The 13,325-nt window shown below is 55.9% G+C and overlaps 1 protein-coding gene, 1 long non-coding RNA gene and 1 other non-coding gene across 3 annotated transcripts; 1 reads left to right on the plus strand and 2 right to left on the minus strand.

The window, feature by feature from the left end:
• Nucleotides 1-362: 362 nt before the first annotated feature.
• LOC129048789 (uncharacterized) lies at nt 363-3,709 on the plus strand. The gene is made up of 4 exons (XR_008511419.2): nt 363-629; nt 1,945-2,052; nt 2,373-2,631; nt 3,154-3,709. It is a non-coding gene; the product is annotated as an uncharacterized LOC129048789 (long non-coding RNA).
• On the minus strand, nt 1,997-2,805 carry LOC103891919 (uncharacterized). The gene is made up of 3 exons (XR_008511421.1): nt 2,769-2,805; nt 2,576-2,606; nt 1,997-2,284 (listed from the first exon to the last, which is right to left on the minus strand). It is a non-coding gene; the product is annotated as an uncharacterized LOC103891919 (transcript).
• A 323-nt stretch (nt 3,710-4,032) lies between the features above and the next one.
• FXYD2 (FXYD domain containing ion transport regulator 2) lies at nt 4,033-6,874 on the minus strand. Its single transcript, XM_054525164.1, is given in 3 exon segments — nt 4,033-4,408; nt 4,411-4,538; nt 6,467-6,874. Coding segments are annotated over 3 exon segments (438 nt in total). The 5' UTR covers nt 6,492-6,874; the 3' UTR covers nt 4,033-4,123.
• Nucleotides 6,875-13,325: the final 6,451 nt, after the last annotated feature.

Below are 13,325 nucleotides of genomic sequence, written 5' to 3' on the forward strand. Positions count from 1 at the left end.
CTTTCTGGAGAGAGAAGGGAAATGTTCACAAGAGTCCTGGCTAGGAAGCAGGTCCCAGGCCTCTGAATGCCACCTGGGGCCATGGGGCTCGTTAAGCCTCCGCCTGCAGAGTCCACCCCCCAAACCTCATATTCAACCGGGGTGGGGAAATCTGGGTACGTGGTGGTTTGAAAAGCCCCTCAGGTTCAGACCTGATAAAGCCTCACATTTCACAAGGAGGGAGGCTTTGAGGCAGGGTCAGCAAAGGGAAGTGACTCATCCAGAGCAGGTGGAATTTCCCTCTGAGGGTAGCAGGCTGGATTGTCCTCTATATGGAACATTCTAGAACATTCTAGAAACGTGATTCTTCTCCAGTGCTCTTACTTCTCCTGGGGTGGGCCCCAGGTCTGAATACCCCCTCTTCCTGTTTGCCTTGCTGCTGCGTCCAAGAGGCTTTGGGAGCCTCCCTCCCCCTGAAAGTCCTCCTGGCTGGACCTGCCCCATTCGTGTTCATTTCTCCCACCCTCGAGGGAGAGCTCAAGTGTGTGCCTCTATCTCCTGCAAAGAAAACTGAATTCCGTTTAAGGGTTTGGCCTACACCAATGAGTCCACATTTGGAGTGGGGTGTCACAAGGACTTGGTGCTGAGTTGTAAGTCACCTGGCCTTCCCCTGCCTGGCTGCTGGTCTCCTCTGGAGTTTCTTCCTCCAACCCCAGGCCTTCTCTGTTTCCCTTTCACTCTCCAAACCCACAGGCAGTCAGTGGGGAGTGCACCTCCCTGCCCCATCAACCGCTTCCCGTCCTTTGGATGTTCGTGTGGTGGGAAGAGCTCTGGAAGGGGAGCCAGAGACCTGAATTTTACCTCTGGCTCTGACTCAGGTTGGCCATGTCACTCTGGACAAGCCACGGCCTCTCTTAGAGCCTCAGTTTCCCCTTCTGTAAATTGAAGATGGTCTGATTTGCTCTCTAAGGACCCTTCCCTGCTCAAGCCTTCTGTGTTTCTAGGAGAGTTGGTGGTTATCAGGGACTGGGGGCAGTGGATTAAGACAAAGAGCTTAATTCCCAAGTGGAGCGGGGTCCATCCTGCCTCTGGCCCCCAAACACACCCGGTTCATTTCCTGCTCCTGTAGCTTGGTTCTCCTGCCAGTTCTCCCCTCCCCTCCTCAAAAGCTTGCAGGCCCAGATGAGGAAGCCAGAAGCTAGGTGGTGCCAGAATCTCACAATCCCTCCAGCCTTAGAGGCCTCTGAGTGAAGGGAGGGAGAGGAAAGTTGGGCTCCTTCCTGAATGGAGAAGCTCCCAGAGGCCTCCCTGCATGGCCACGGCCTTGGACTCACAGCAAAGGGGGCATGGGCATTAGGAGTCGGGCACATTAGGAGTCTGCACTGGGTGGAGCGACCTGGCAGCATCTCAGGCTGAGGCTGCCCTGGGTGGGTCCCTGCCTGCATGGACGGGGGCTGGAGCAAGTGTGACAGTGGTCTCACTCTCACCATCTGTTCCCTGGCCCCAGGCCCTGGAATTAACCAAGCCTCCAAATAGGTGGCCCCAAGAGTGGAAAGAGGTGACCCGAGCTTAGTACCAGGAGGGGGCTGGGAAGAGGGCTGGCTCCTTCAGGACATGTGCAGAGGCCCAGCACCAGGCCCCCCGGACCCACCCACCCTGGCCCAGGGGTATACATGTGGAAAATGGCAGAGCACAGGAATGTGACCACACACAGGCCCATCTTGGTAGCCTGGGGCCTCTCCGCGGCAACTCCTAAGCAGGGTCGCTTCCAGGAACCCAACAGTGGCGCCTGGGGCAAGAGGCCTCATGGGTATCCAGTGGGCTGTGGTTTTGACCCCCTGGGCCTTTCAGACTTCCCAGGTGTGTAAAAGCCAGGCTGAGGCCTCTGTCCCCAGGGCTCCTGCCAGTTCAGGTGGCGTGAGGAGTGGCCTACAGATGACAACACTGAACTTCTTGCTTTTCCAGGCAGACAGGTGCCTGAGCAATTAATTGAAAAAACAAATGAGACCCGGCTGTATTTGTATTTGAACTTGGAGAGGCTGGTGGTGACAGAGGAGGGAGACAGGCAGGCAGGTGAGGGAAGCAGCGGTCTCTGATGCCAGCTTTATTATAAGCATGAGGTGACACGGGGCAGGAGGCGGCGATGCCACCTGGGGGTCACATTGAGTCTGGAGCTTCCTTCAGCCCAAGCGCTGGCAGTGACGGGGACAAAGGTCTACAGCCCAGGGAAGAAGGGGAGGCGCCAGAGGCAGGGCCATGCTTGGCTTCCCAGCTGGCCCCAGTGCAGTGGGTGGCACCGCCGAGGCTGAGAAGACAAAGGCAGGATGGGGTTGGGCAGGTGGCAGCAGAGGTTGGGGTTTTATTTTCCCCTTGACCATCTCACTTTTCTCCAGGGCTTCTCTGCGATCTCCTGCGGCACACACTCCACGCCAGGCCGTTGGCAATCATTGTAAACACACGATGGGTGACAGACCACCTGGCTGATGTGTAGACGACCCTAAAATTCTTCTTTACCCAGTCCAGGAGCCAGAATTCCTCCCTGTTGCTCCCAAGCCTGCCCTGCCCTCCCCCCACCTTCCCGGCCCTCCTAGCATACCTGCTATTACAGCTCATCTTCAGTGATTTGCCTGGTGGGGGAAGGAAAAGCAATAGGTGAGAGGGCAGGGGGAGGGGTGGGTCTAGGGATCCCTGAGGCTGGGGATCCTCCACTGTGTCAGAGACAAAATCCTCAGCCCACCCCTCCTTCTCCAGCCCCAACCCCCTCATCGGTCACCCCAGGCAGCGCTCACCTGCCCTTCTTATTGCCCCCACAGCGGAATCTTCTGCCTTGAAAAGAGAAAAGGAGATTTGTTTCCATGGACTAATTTTCCAAGGAGACCCTGGAAGACTCAAAATTCTTCCAGTCTCTCCTACCGCCCTCCTGCCAGTACCACCGCAGGGTCAGGCTTGGAGGCCACGTTTGACTGTCTCTATTTTATTTTATATTTTATTTTATTTTTTGAGATGGGGTCTTACTCTGTCACCCAGGCTGGAGTGCAGTGGTGGGATCGTAGCTCACTGCAGCCTCAAACTCCTGGGCTCAAGTAATCCTCCTGCCTTAGCCTCCCAAGTAGCTGGGACTATAGGCACATGCCACCATGCCCAGCTGATTTAAAAATTTTTTTTTTTTTATAGATCAGGTCTCACTGTATTGACCACGCTGATCTTAAACTCCTGGTCTCAAGAGATCCTCCTGCCTTGGCCTCCTAATATGCCGGCATTACAGGCATGAGCCACCACACCCAGCCTTCTCTCTCTTTATATAAGGCTGGACCATAGGCATTCAAGAGCCTGAGTCAGTCAGTCAGCAAATATCTACTGGAGCAGATCCATGGTGGGCTGTTGGCATATCGAGAGCAGCAGCAGAGACTGGGCCATCATGGTGCCCCCAGCACAGCTGCCCGATGAACACCTGGAGAAGGATGGCAGCAAGTCCAAAGCGGAGCCCCTTGCTTAGGCCACCTGCCTCCTGTGCCTATGTGCTCAGCCGCCACCCGGCACTGCCCTCCGGGAGCTGCCACAGGCAACACGGGAAAATGGGGAGACCCGCAGGACTGTGGCCTGAGCCTTGGGGTGGGGTGGCAGTAGCACACATGCATTAGATGTCCAGAGCCCACAGGTGCGCTTGCTGTATCTTCTTTCCATGGGTTGTGTTTTCTGTGTATTTTTCTTTGGGTTGGACCAAAACAAGTCAATGTGCAGTTATTAAGCTCCTGCTGTGTGCCCCTCGGGGCTTGAGGATACATAAGTCTCTTTGTCTCCCCCAGAACACTCCAGGTCTGCACTGGACCATTCTTAGAGCGCTGTCCTGACTGCGGTGTCTTTGGATGCTAGCCCTAATCTTGTGAGGCAGGTGGGATCATCCCTATTTAACAGATGAGTTTGGGACCATGATTAGCAGCAGGGGGCCTAGTCCCCCTGCCTGGCCCTCCGGTTACCCGGTTACCCGGTTACCCCGCGGGTTCGCTCTCACCTCCGCAGCTCCTCCCGGGCCCACTGGAGGGTGCCCTTGAGCAAGCGGGAACCTCACACTGTGCTCCCAGAGCCTGGCACCCCACCGGGCACCCATTCCCACATCCTGCAGTGGGGGGCGTGGTGGGGAGGCTCACCCCTCCCTTGGCAACTCCCGAAAGCCAGCCTGCTCAGCGGCCTTGAGAAGAGATGTGCCCCGGCCAGCACCCTTTCCCTGGAGGCCACCCCACTTACTGAGGAGGATGAGGAGCCCCACGATGAAGGCCAGTCCAGCGAAGATGAGGCCCCCATTGCGGACAGTCTCATAGTCTCCGGAAAGAGAGGGCAAGAGGAGCGGGATGGGTGGTCTCTCCCAGCAGCTGTCTCTCCCTGCAGCCCGCCCGCAGCAGCCCGTGGTAACCAGGGGAGATAAGGGGCAAACAGAGCATGGACCCGGGGCTGGGAGAGGCCGCTGCTTGGTGGAAGGGATCCTGAGGGCTCAGGAAGGGTGCACAGGGGCCCAGGCTTACCATAGTAGAACGGGTCCACGTCCCCCTTGGGGCTGCCGCCTAGGAGAGAGCCAGAGGTGGGATGAGAGGAGTCACCGATGGTGAGCCAGCTACAGGAAGAGCTGGAATTCCCTGTCCTTCCCTTCCCAGAGGACCCTCGAGTGTCCAAGAAGGCGAGGGGAGGCTGGGAGCGGGGGTGTTGCTAAAACCATTGCCAGCAGGCTTCTGCTCTAGGCAGCTTCAGACACAGTCAACTGGGGACTAAATACTGAGTGTCCGAGGGGGATCCGTGCTATCTGGGGGGCCTCTGACCACTCCGGAAGGGTGGGGGTGGCTCTCTCCTGCTCCTTGATTCCTACCGTGGTAGAAAAGGCCAGGAGAGGCCTCTCCCGTTAGACTGCCAGCGGCCTCTCTCCACAGGACCATTTGGCTATCAGGTGCTTAGCAGGTATTTGGGAAATGCATGAATAAATAAAACAGAACCTTAAAGTTTATCAGACAGACGGAGGAAGCCGAGCCCAATGTGTAGACTTGTCCAAAGTCCTAATAAATGCTGAGACTGACCTCCTCTCCTATGTTACCATCCTCAGGGGAAGCAGATCTAGTTAAGAAACATTAATATATAGTGCTGGTCAGGCACTGGGCAAAAGCTAACAAAACCCTAACTCATCTAACCATTATGGCAACCTTATGAGGCGTCAATGTCATTGTGGTATAATCCACGCGAGGATGGAAGTACAGAGAAGTAATTCCCCTACAGTTACATAGCAAGTCAGGGGTAGAGCTGGTGTTTGAACCCAGGCAGCAGGGGGCTGAGAATGGAGGTGCATAAGCCCTTTGCTCTGCCGCCTCTCAATGGCAGGAGGGAAGGAGCCCGTTAGAGGCAAGGTCCTGCCCCTGCCTCCGGTGGCCTCCCCTGGATTTGGAGCTGCTCAGCAGGCAGGTCTCACAGTGGTGCCCCTGCAACTGAATACACTTGCCCCAGACAGCCAGACGGTGGCCTGGCCAGGACGCTTCTGCCACAGCTGAGGGCCACTACTCTTTCCCGCCCTGCTGGAGCCCCTTCTTGCACGAGGGAAGTAGAGCCCGAGGAGGAAGGAACACGCAAGTCAGCACCTTCCGGGCTGTGCCAAACTGTGCCCCTGGGCGGTGGTGAGACTCAGGATCTGGCAAGCCCAGCTGTCCCCAGCGGCCAGTCCCTGGGCCAGGAAGAGTCAGTGCCCATCCTGATGGGCCTGAGGTGCTAGGTGCTCAGGGAGGCCGTGAGGAGCCAGGTCCCACACAGAAGGCCGTCAGGGCTGTCTTGCCAGATTTGGTTCAGGCCTTGTTCAAGGTTATATGGGGATTTAAGTGTCAGAGCAACAGCTAGACCCCAGCCAAGGCTTCCCCACACACCCCAGGAAACCTCCTCCTCCGTGGCCACCTGGCCCTGAGCTGCTTGCTGAGACCCTCCCTGCCCAGCACCCTCCCCTTTCTGCATCTGGCTCAAAACCCACCTCTGTCAGCAAGTGCCCCTCTTGGTTTCCAGGCCTGAGTCAGTTCCTGTGACAGGAAGCCTTTGGGGAGTGTGACTTGAACTTGGGGGGCTCTCACCCCAAATCCAGCCTAGGAAGGGTGACCAGAGGGGCCTGCTCCTTCCCCAGCCAGATGGACCCTGTCTGCCTCCTGCCCAAGTTCAGATGGTCTAGCAAGATGCATTGAACTCAGGGCGGGTGTGTGCCAGGAGGCCGAGGAGGGACGCTCAGCTCTCCAGCTTCTATCGGCTGCTTTTCTGCCACTCAGGCTATCTTTCTTTGGGGTTAAAGCAGGCTCCTCCTTTAAGTTGCAAATTTTCTTAGAGAGGAGGCTGACAGGAAGAGCAGCTGGGTACTCTGGAAGGCTGAGGTGGCAGGAGAGGGAAGAGTAGGGTCCAGCTGACCCCACAAAGGCAGGCCAATCAGAGCCACCCAGCATCGCACACGTCCGGGCACACACACCAGCACACTCACCACCGTCCATCGACAACCCAGTCATTTCCCCAGCCGAATGGGCTGCCTCCACTCCCCTCTTCCTGCTGTCTCTGCTTTTTGGAGAGTGTCTGGCTGCCTCCGCGGGGTGGCCGGGGACGAGGTGCGGGCATTAAACATTAACAGTGCCAGGTAATATTTACCCTGGTCACAAGAAAAGCTGCAGTGTAGATGGAGGGGCTCCTTCTGCAGGGTGAGGACGTGTGTGGGGAGGCAGGGGCAGGGAGGAGCTGGCTGAGTTTCCAAACCCTCCCAAAGGAAATTTCCAAAGAGAAGGGCTGGGATGGGTCAGCAGTGGTGCTGTTCTGCCAGCTGGGGAAGCTACAGCTGGGGCGGTGGGAACAGGGAAGTGGAAGTTGCACAATCTGTTCAGTGTACACTGTACTTGGGAGCTTCTGGGGACAGTGTCCCACAGTAGCCCCCAGCCTAGGCAGGGCCCACCGCACCAGCCAGCATGGATGCCGCCGCTGCAGCTGGTGTTCCTTATGTGGTACTGGAGGCTTTCCTGCAGTGGTCCCTAGGAGCCTGGCCCACTGCTCCCCCACCACATCCCTGGAGCACCGCTGAAGCTGACCAGCAGTAGATCCTCCAGAAGGGCCGTTCATCTGTCATCCTATTCACCTATCAATGTGCACCCTGCAGGTTACACCTCAGTCGGAAGGGCTTCAGTCATCCCCAACTAATGTCCCCTTCCCTGCCGCCCCGGCACTTCCTCCTACCACCATTTGGCCTGGCTCTCGGATTGTTTCTTTGCCAGTTTACCACGGCACATGCAGGATCCTTAAGGACGGGGCAAGACTTTCATCATGGGGAAAACCTCCTGCGTTTATGGTTTACCAAGCACTTTCCTCACTGTATTCTCCTCAGGCTTTATGTTTCCCATTTTACTGATGAGGCAGGTGTCTAAGGCACAGAGAGGTAGAGGCCTTGCCCAGGGTCACACAGCCAGTGTGGGGGAAGTGGAGACTGACAATCAGGCCTCCTGCTGCAGGAGGCAGATGCTTTCCACACCTCGCAGGCAGCCTCCCCGCTCCGCTGTGACCTCCTTCACCCCAGGACTCCTGTGCCAGGTAGTCGCAGGTACTGTAGAATCCTCGTTGAGTTCTAGTCCATTGAATTGGCCTCCAGAAAAGGCTGAAGCCCAATGGCCACCAGACAGCCAAGGTCAGTGGCCAGTGGCCACCAGGGGAGCTTGAGCCCTTCTGAAGGGAGCCACTGTATCCATGAATCCTCCCCAAGCAGGGGCAGGGCTTGGCACTTGAGTTCACACCCTGGCCCTCTCACTTGCTAATCGTATGGTCTCAGTCAATTACTTCACCTCTCTGTGCCTCAGTCTCCTCGTCTGTAAAATGGGCGCAGTACCCAGCTCCTAGGGTGGTTGTGAGGGGAAGTGAGATAATGCGTGCAAAGAGCATATCCCGGTGCCTGGCACACAGTGAGTGGCATCATTGTTACTGTTATATGTGTGTTGATTGAAGAAATAACAAGCATTAGCCTTTGGCAAATGTTTGCTGTTGGACACGGAAAAGCCAGCCACCCTCCAATGAAAACGGGCACGAATGAGTGAGATGGAGAGAATGTCATGGCCCTGCAGACCAGGCGCTGCAGTACCCGTTCAGCTCCCTTCTGCTTCCGGAGCCAAGAAATATATATTCGTGCAAACATCACAGCAGAGCCAGTGTTTGGTGAAGATGGACCACGTGCCAGGCTCTTGGCATGCACTGCATCACTTAATTCCTGCTAACAGCGTTTTACAGATAAAGAAACTTGAGGCTGCTCATTTGCTTTCCACAATAGCCCCTGGAGGTGGCCAGGGCAGTGTCATGATCTCCACTGGGTACACCAGAAAAACTGAGGGCAGGAAGGTGAAGGGACTTGCCTGAAACACACAGTTAATGGCAAACTGGAGGTAGAAAGCCCAGATCCTCCAATAGGTGCTACCGAATCTACTGCCATCTCCACACAAGACAAGGGTGCTCCCTTTATTATACAGGATTGTGTTATCTTATTGCATTTTGTCTATATTTGTAAGCCTCCATGGATTCTTTCGGGAATAATGAGATGTAAAAATAAGTGGGAAGTTAAATAAATTCATCTGTCTGTCTATCTATCTATCTATCTATCTGTCTGTCTGTCTGTCTATTTATCTATCTATCCATTGACAACCCAGTCATTTCCCCACCCAGATGGACTGTCTCCACTTGCCTCTTCCTGCTCTTTGCTCTTTGGTGGGGTGGCTGGGGATGAGGTGGGGCATTAAACATTAACAGTGCCAGGTAATATTTATCCTGGTCACAAACAAAGCTGCAGTGTGGATGGAAGGGCTCCCACTGCGGGGGGAGGAGGTGCATGGGGAGGCACCTACAGATGGATAGATAGATAGATAGATAGATAGATAGATAGATAGGTAGATAGATAGATAGATATGGATGATAGATCAATCAATAGATAGATGAATAGGAAGCAATAGGGAAAGCTAGTTGATGGCTGCATTTTTAAACTTTGTGTGCAAGACACCGTTTCAAGCACTTTACAGAAATTAATTCTTTTTTTTTGAGACGGAGTTTCGCTCTTGTCACCCAGGCTGGAGTGCAATGGTACGATCTCGACTCACTGCAACCTCCGCCTCCCAGGTTCAAGTGACTCTCCTGTCTCAGCCTCCTGAGGAGCTGGGATTAAAGGCATGTGCCACCAAGCCCGGCTAATTTTGTATTTTTAGTAGAGATGGGGTTTCAGCATGTTGGTCAGGTTGGTCTCGAACTCCTGACCTCAGATGATCTGCCCGCCTTGGCCTCCCAAAGTGCTGCGATTACAGGCGTGAGCCACTGCGCCCGGCCAGAAATTAATTCTTTAGTCATCACAATGACTCTTATAAGTTAAGGAAGGCATTATTATCACCCCCATTTCATAGAGGAAGAAACTGAGGCCCAGATAAGTTAAATAACTTGCCAGAGGTCAGATGGCCAGAGAGTAGGGGAACCAAGATTTGAAGCCAGCAGTCTGGCTTCTGAGTTCCTGCATCTCTAAAGGATGGATGGACAGACAAGTAAATGAGGCGGTTGGACAGCTGCCTTCCCAGCCCTCGCAGCTCAGATATGCTCTGCACACGTTACAGCAGGCAGGTGACTCCATATGGAGATGCTCTTTTTTGGAAATTCTGCCTCTCTTCCTTTCTGCTTTTCCTGCACTTCTGGGGAGCTTGTGGGTGCACTTGAAAGGGACAGGGCTGGCACCTGTGTCAGAGCCTGAGCAGGGAGGAGGAATGGGGCTCAGAGGACTTACCCAGGTACCACCTGTCCATGGCAGGAGCTGCTGGATGTGTCCAGGAGTGCAGGAGAGCAGGGAGGTGCTGCTTGCCTGGGGACTGGATGGAGAGTGGCACTCCCCCTCTTCACACTTCAGGTGAGCCCACAAACAGGAAGAGATACAGGCAGGGAGGAGGGGCTGGCAAAGGAGCCCTTACCTCGTGCCCACTTGCTGGGGCGGGTTGGGGCAAGGGATCCACGTGAAAGCCAGGGGAGATTCTCTGACCTCCACCTGGCACCTGAGGATGGGGAAGCTGTCAGATGCAGCAGAGCCAACCGCAGCCCCCGCCCTGGCCCTCTCCCTCGAGGGGTTCCATGCTGCAGCCAGCCCAGGGTGCCCGAAAAGGGTACAGGAGCCAGGAGGAATCAAGGAGCCCACTCTTCCCCAGGCCCCTGGGCTTGTGGCATCTGAGGGAGAACTTCAGGGGCATGTGTGGGTCCCCTGAGCTTTACTCCGCTGCACCTCCGCCCTCCAGTCCAGCTGGGCCATTGTCCGGAGGTATCCTGCCCAAGACCGTGGTCTGTAGCTAGGCGTCCCCTGAGACTGGGAGGCACAGCTGCAGCCTCTCAGAGGGGTGGGAATGGTTTCCAGGACCCTGTCCTGGGACCTGAGGCACCGGCCCCAGCTTCCTGTGTCGTTCTGGTAGTTGGCAGAGAGATGGGGAGCAGCTGCGGGGCTGGGAGCCGGGGCTGTGATGGGGGCCACTCCTGTGGCCTGCCCTTTCCTCAGCTGGGACCCCCTCACTCAGCCCGCAGTGACTCACCCAGGCTGTGATGTCAGGCCTGCCTGCCACACCTCAGAGGGCTCAGCTGGAGACACCAGCAGCCTAATGAGGCCTCTGGGGGCTGCTGGTTGGTGTCAGAGGGGAATGGCCAGAAGACAACACTGCTAGGCCCAGGGCAGGGTCAGAGCCAGAAGCCAGCAGGGAGCCACAGGGAGCCCCACCAGGCAGGGCAGCCCACTAGGCAGGGTGTCCTACCACGCAGGGCAGCCCACTACACTGCCCAGGCAGTCTCTGTTCCTCGGCCACCAAGGCCTTGCCCACAGCAAAGCCACAGTGAGCAGTCTCTGTGTGGCTGACTTGGGACCACACGGTCTCCCTCGGGTTCCTGTACCCGCCCTGGCACGGCCACCCCAACGCGGACACTGAGAAGCAGAGTTGGGAGGGACTGGCTCTGGCCCCAGCCTCTGACCCAGGCTCTGGTCACTCTGACTCCCGCTTCTCTGTCCCTCCTTTGCAACACTCCCTGTCCTGAGGGGAAGACTCATGACATCCCAGGGAGCCCTCTCAGGGCTGAAATGGAGGCCAGGAGGTCTAAGAGGTGCTATTTGTTATCAGGATGGGCTGAGATCGGCACTGGGGCCCCTGAGCACAGCCCTGACTCCAGGCTCTCTGCACCTTTCCCTCCAGACCACCCTGGAGGCAGGGCCAGACCTGTCCTGGGGTGGGTAAAAGTTCTGCTGTCAGGCGGGCCTGTCCCATGCTCCCAAGTGGAAACCTGCCCACTCAGCCCAGAGCGGCTGAGTGGAAATTCCCCAAGCTGGGGTTAGAGAAGTTTACAAACCTCGGGGCTGGGTGAGACTTAGAGGTACCTGGTCCAAACATATTCTAAGTGGTCCAGAAAAGTGGAGCTCTCAGCCAAATCCCCCCCACCCACCCCGCCAGTATACACACTCTGTTCCCTGCCCGCCCCCAGTGTTGTGAAGGAAGGCATCTCTATCTCAGAGCCCTGTGTGATTGATGGCCCGACCAGAAAGGACACCAAAGCCATCCCATCCAAACCCCTCCCTTTAAAAGTGGCTCCCTCTCCTGCTCAAAATCCTCAGAGGGGGCTCGGATGATACGCAAAATCTTTGTGTGTCCCAAAAAGAAGCCCTTTTTTTTTTTTTTTTTTTTTTTTTGAGATGGAGTTTTGCTCTTGTTGCCCAGGCTGGAGTGCAATGGCACGATCTCAGTTCACTGCAACCTCTGCCTCCCGGGTGCAAGCGATTATTCTGCCTCAGCCTCCCAAGTAGCTGGGATTACAGGAGCCGCCACCACACCCACTAATTTTTGTATTTTTGTATTTTTAGTAGAGACCGGGTTTTGCCATGTTGGCTGGTCTCGAACTCCTGACCTTAGGTGATCCGCCCACCTTGGCCTCCCAAAGTTCTGGGATTACAGGCGTGAGCCACCGCACCCAGCCAAGAAGCCCTTCTTATTCTGGCTGTAGGCACCTGTGAGCTGGTCCCCCACCTCCCTGCCCTGCTTTCTGCTCCTGCCATGCTGGCCTTCTTGACACCCCTCACCCTCCAGGACCTCTGCACGGGCTGTTCCCGCTTCCTAAATTCTCAGCCTCCACAGGGCTTCCTGCTCAGCGTACACTGCCTTCAGGGCTTTCTTCAAAGCCCCGATTCTGGGCATCCCTGTATAAAATGTTCACACCCACCGCCTCAGCCTGGCTTTTCCTCTGTGGCACTTGTTCTTACCCAAGGTATGTATTTCCCTCTTGTTTATCCCTCTCCCAACTAAAATTTAAGCACCAGGAGAGCAAGGATTTTTGTTTGTTTGTTCATTCCCCCATGCCTGGAACAGTGCATCGTGGGACCCAGTTTTATTAAATGAATGAATCAGTCCCAGGCAAAAATCAGGCAAAAATGGGGACAGGATAGAGGGGAAATCACTTCTCCCATGCCGCAGACAGACCTAGGACTTGCCCCAGGCAGCCTCCTTCCATGCTGTCGCCTGCCCTGTGAGGAGTCACAAGACCCAATTTGCCCTCACGGAGGCAGCAACCCTTACCTTGCAGACAGCTCCCCCAGAGTCCCTCTCAGGGGGTTCTCTCTCCCTCCTCTTGTACCCCATCCCTGCCCCCTCTCCTCTCCCCTAACCTCCCCTTCCTTCTCCAGCCCTGCAGCAATTTTCAGAAATTGTCCTGTTTGTTCTTTGGGGGAAGCCCAGACATTTGTTAAGTCAAGCAGGTCCCACCCCTCTCGATTCACTCATGTTTAAGTCCTTCTCAGACTTCCTTCCTGTCCTCCCTCAGCTAGCGCAGGTCATGGGTCCTAGCTAGCACTGGGGACAGGGAGCCCCTCTCCGAGACACCTGCTCTCCTGCAGAGAGGTAGTGGCCCTTCCACCTGTGGCCCATGTTCCTGAGAGCAGCTTAGTTCAGGAGGGTCTCTCCTCCTAGACGTCTCCACGCAAGGCACCCTGAGAGCCAGACACACCCATGCATAAATCCCCTTTCATCCTGAGACTTTGCTGAGGACTGCCTGACCCTGGGCAAGGGCACCCCTCTGGGTCTCCTCCCACCTGTAAAATAGGGTAATAACACCTACCTTGCAGGATTGTTGTGGGAACAGAGACAAGGTAGGTCAAGCGTTTGGCAAGAGAAGGTCCTAAAAAGTGATGGCTATGTTTTCCTTATTCTGAACTGGCCCCCCCAGGAGGCAAGAACACTCACAGCAATCCCTTCCCTTGGCTCAGTCCCCAGTTGCGGTGATCTCTAAAGCAGGCCCCTGGGAGCACCCTGCCCTGGCATGATCCTGCTGGC

This window comes from Pongo abelii, chromosome 9, assembly GCF_028885655.2.
Source record: "Pongo abelii isolate AG06213 chromosome 9, NHGRI_mPonAbe1-v2.0_pri, whole genome shotgun sequence".
Classification (NCBI taxonomy): Eukaryota; Metazoa; Chordata; class Mammalia; order Primates; family Hominidae; genus Pongo; species Pongo abelii.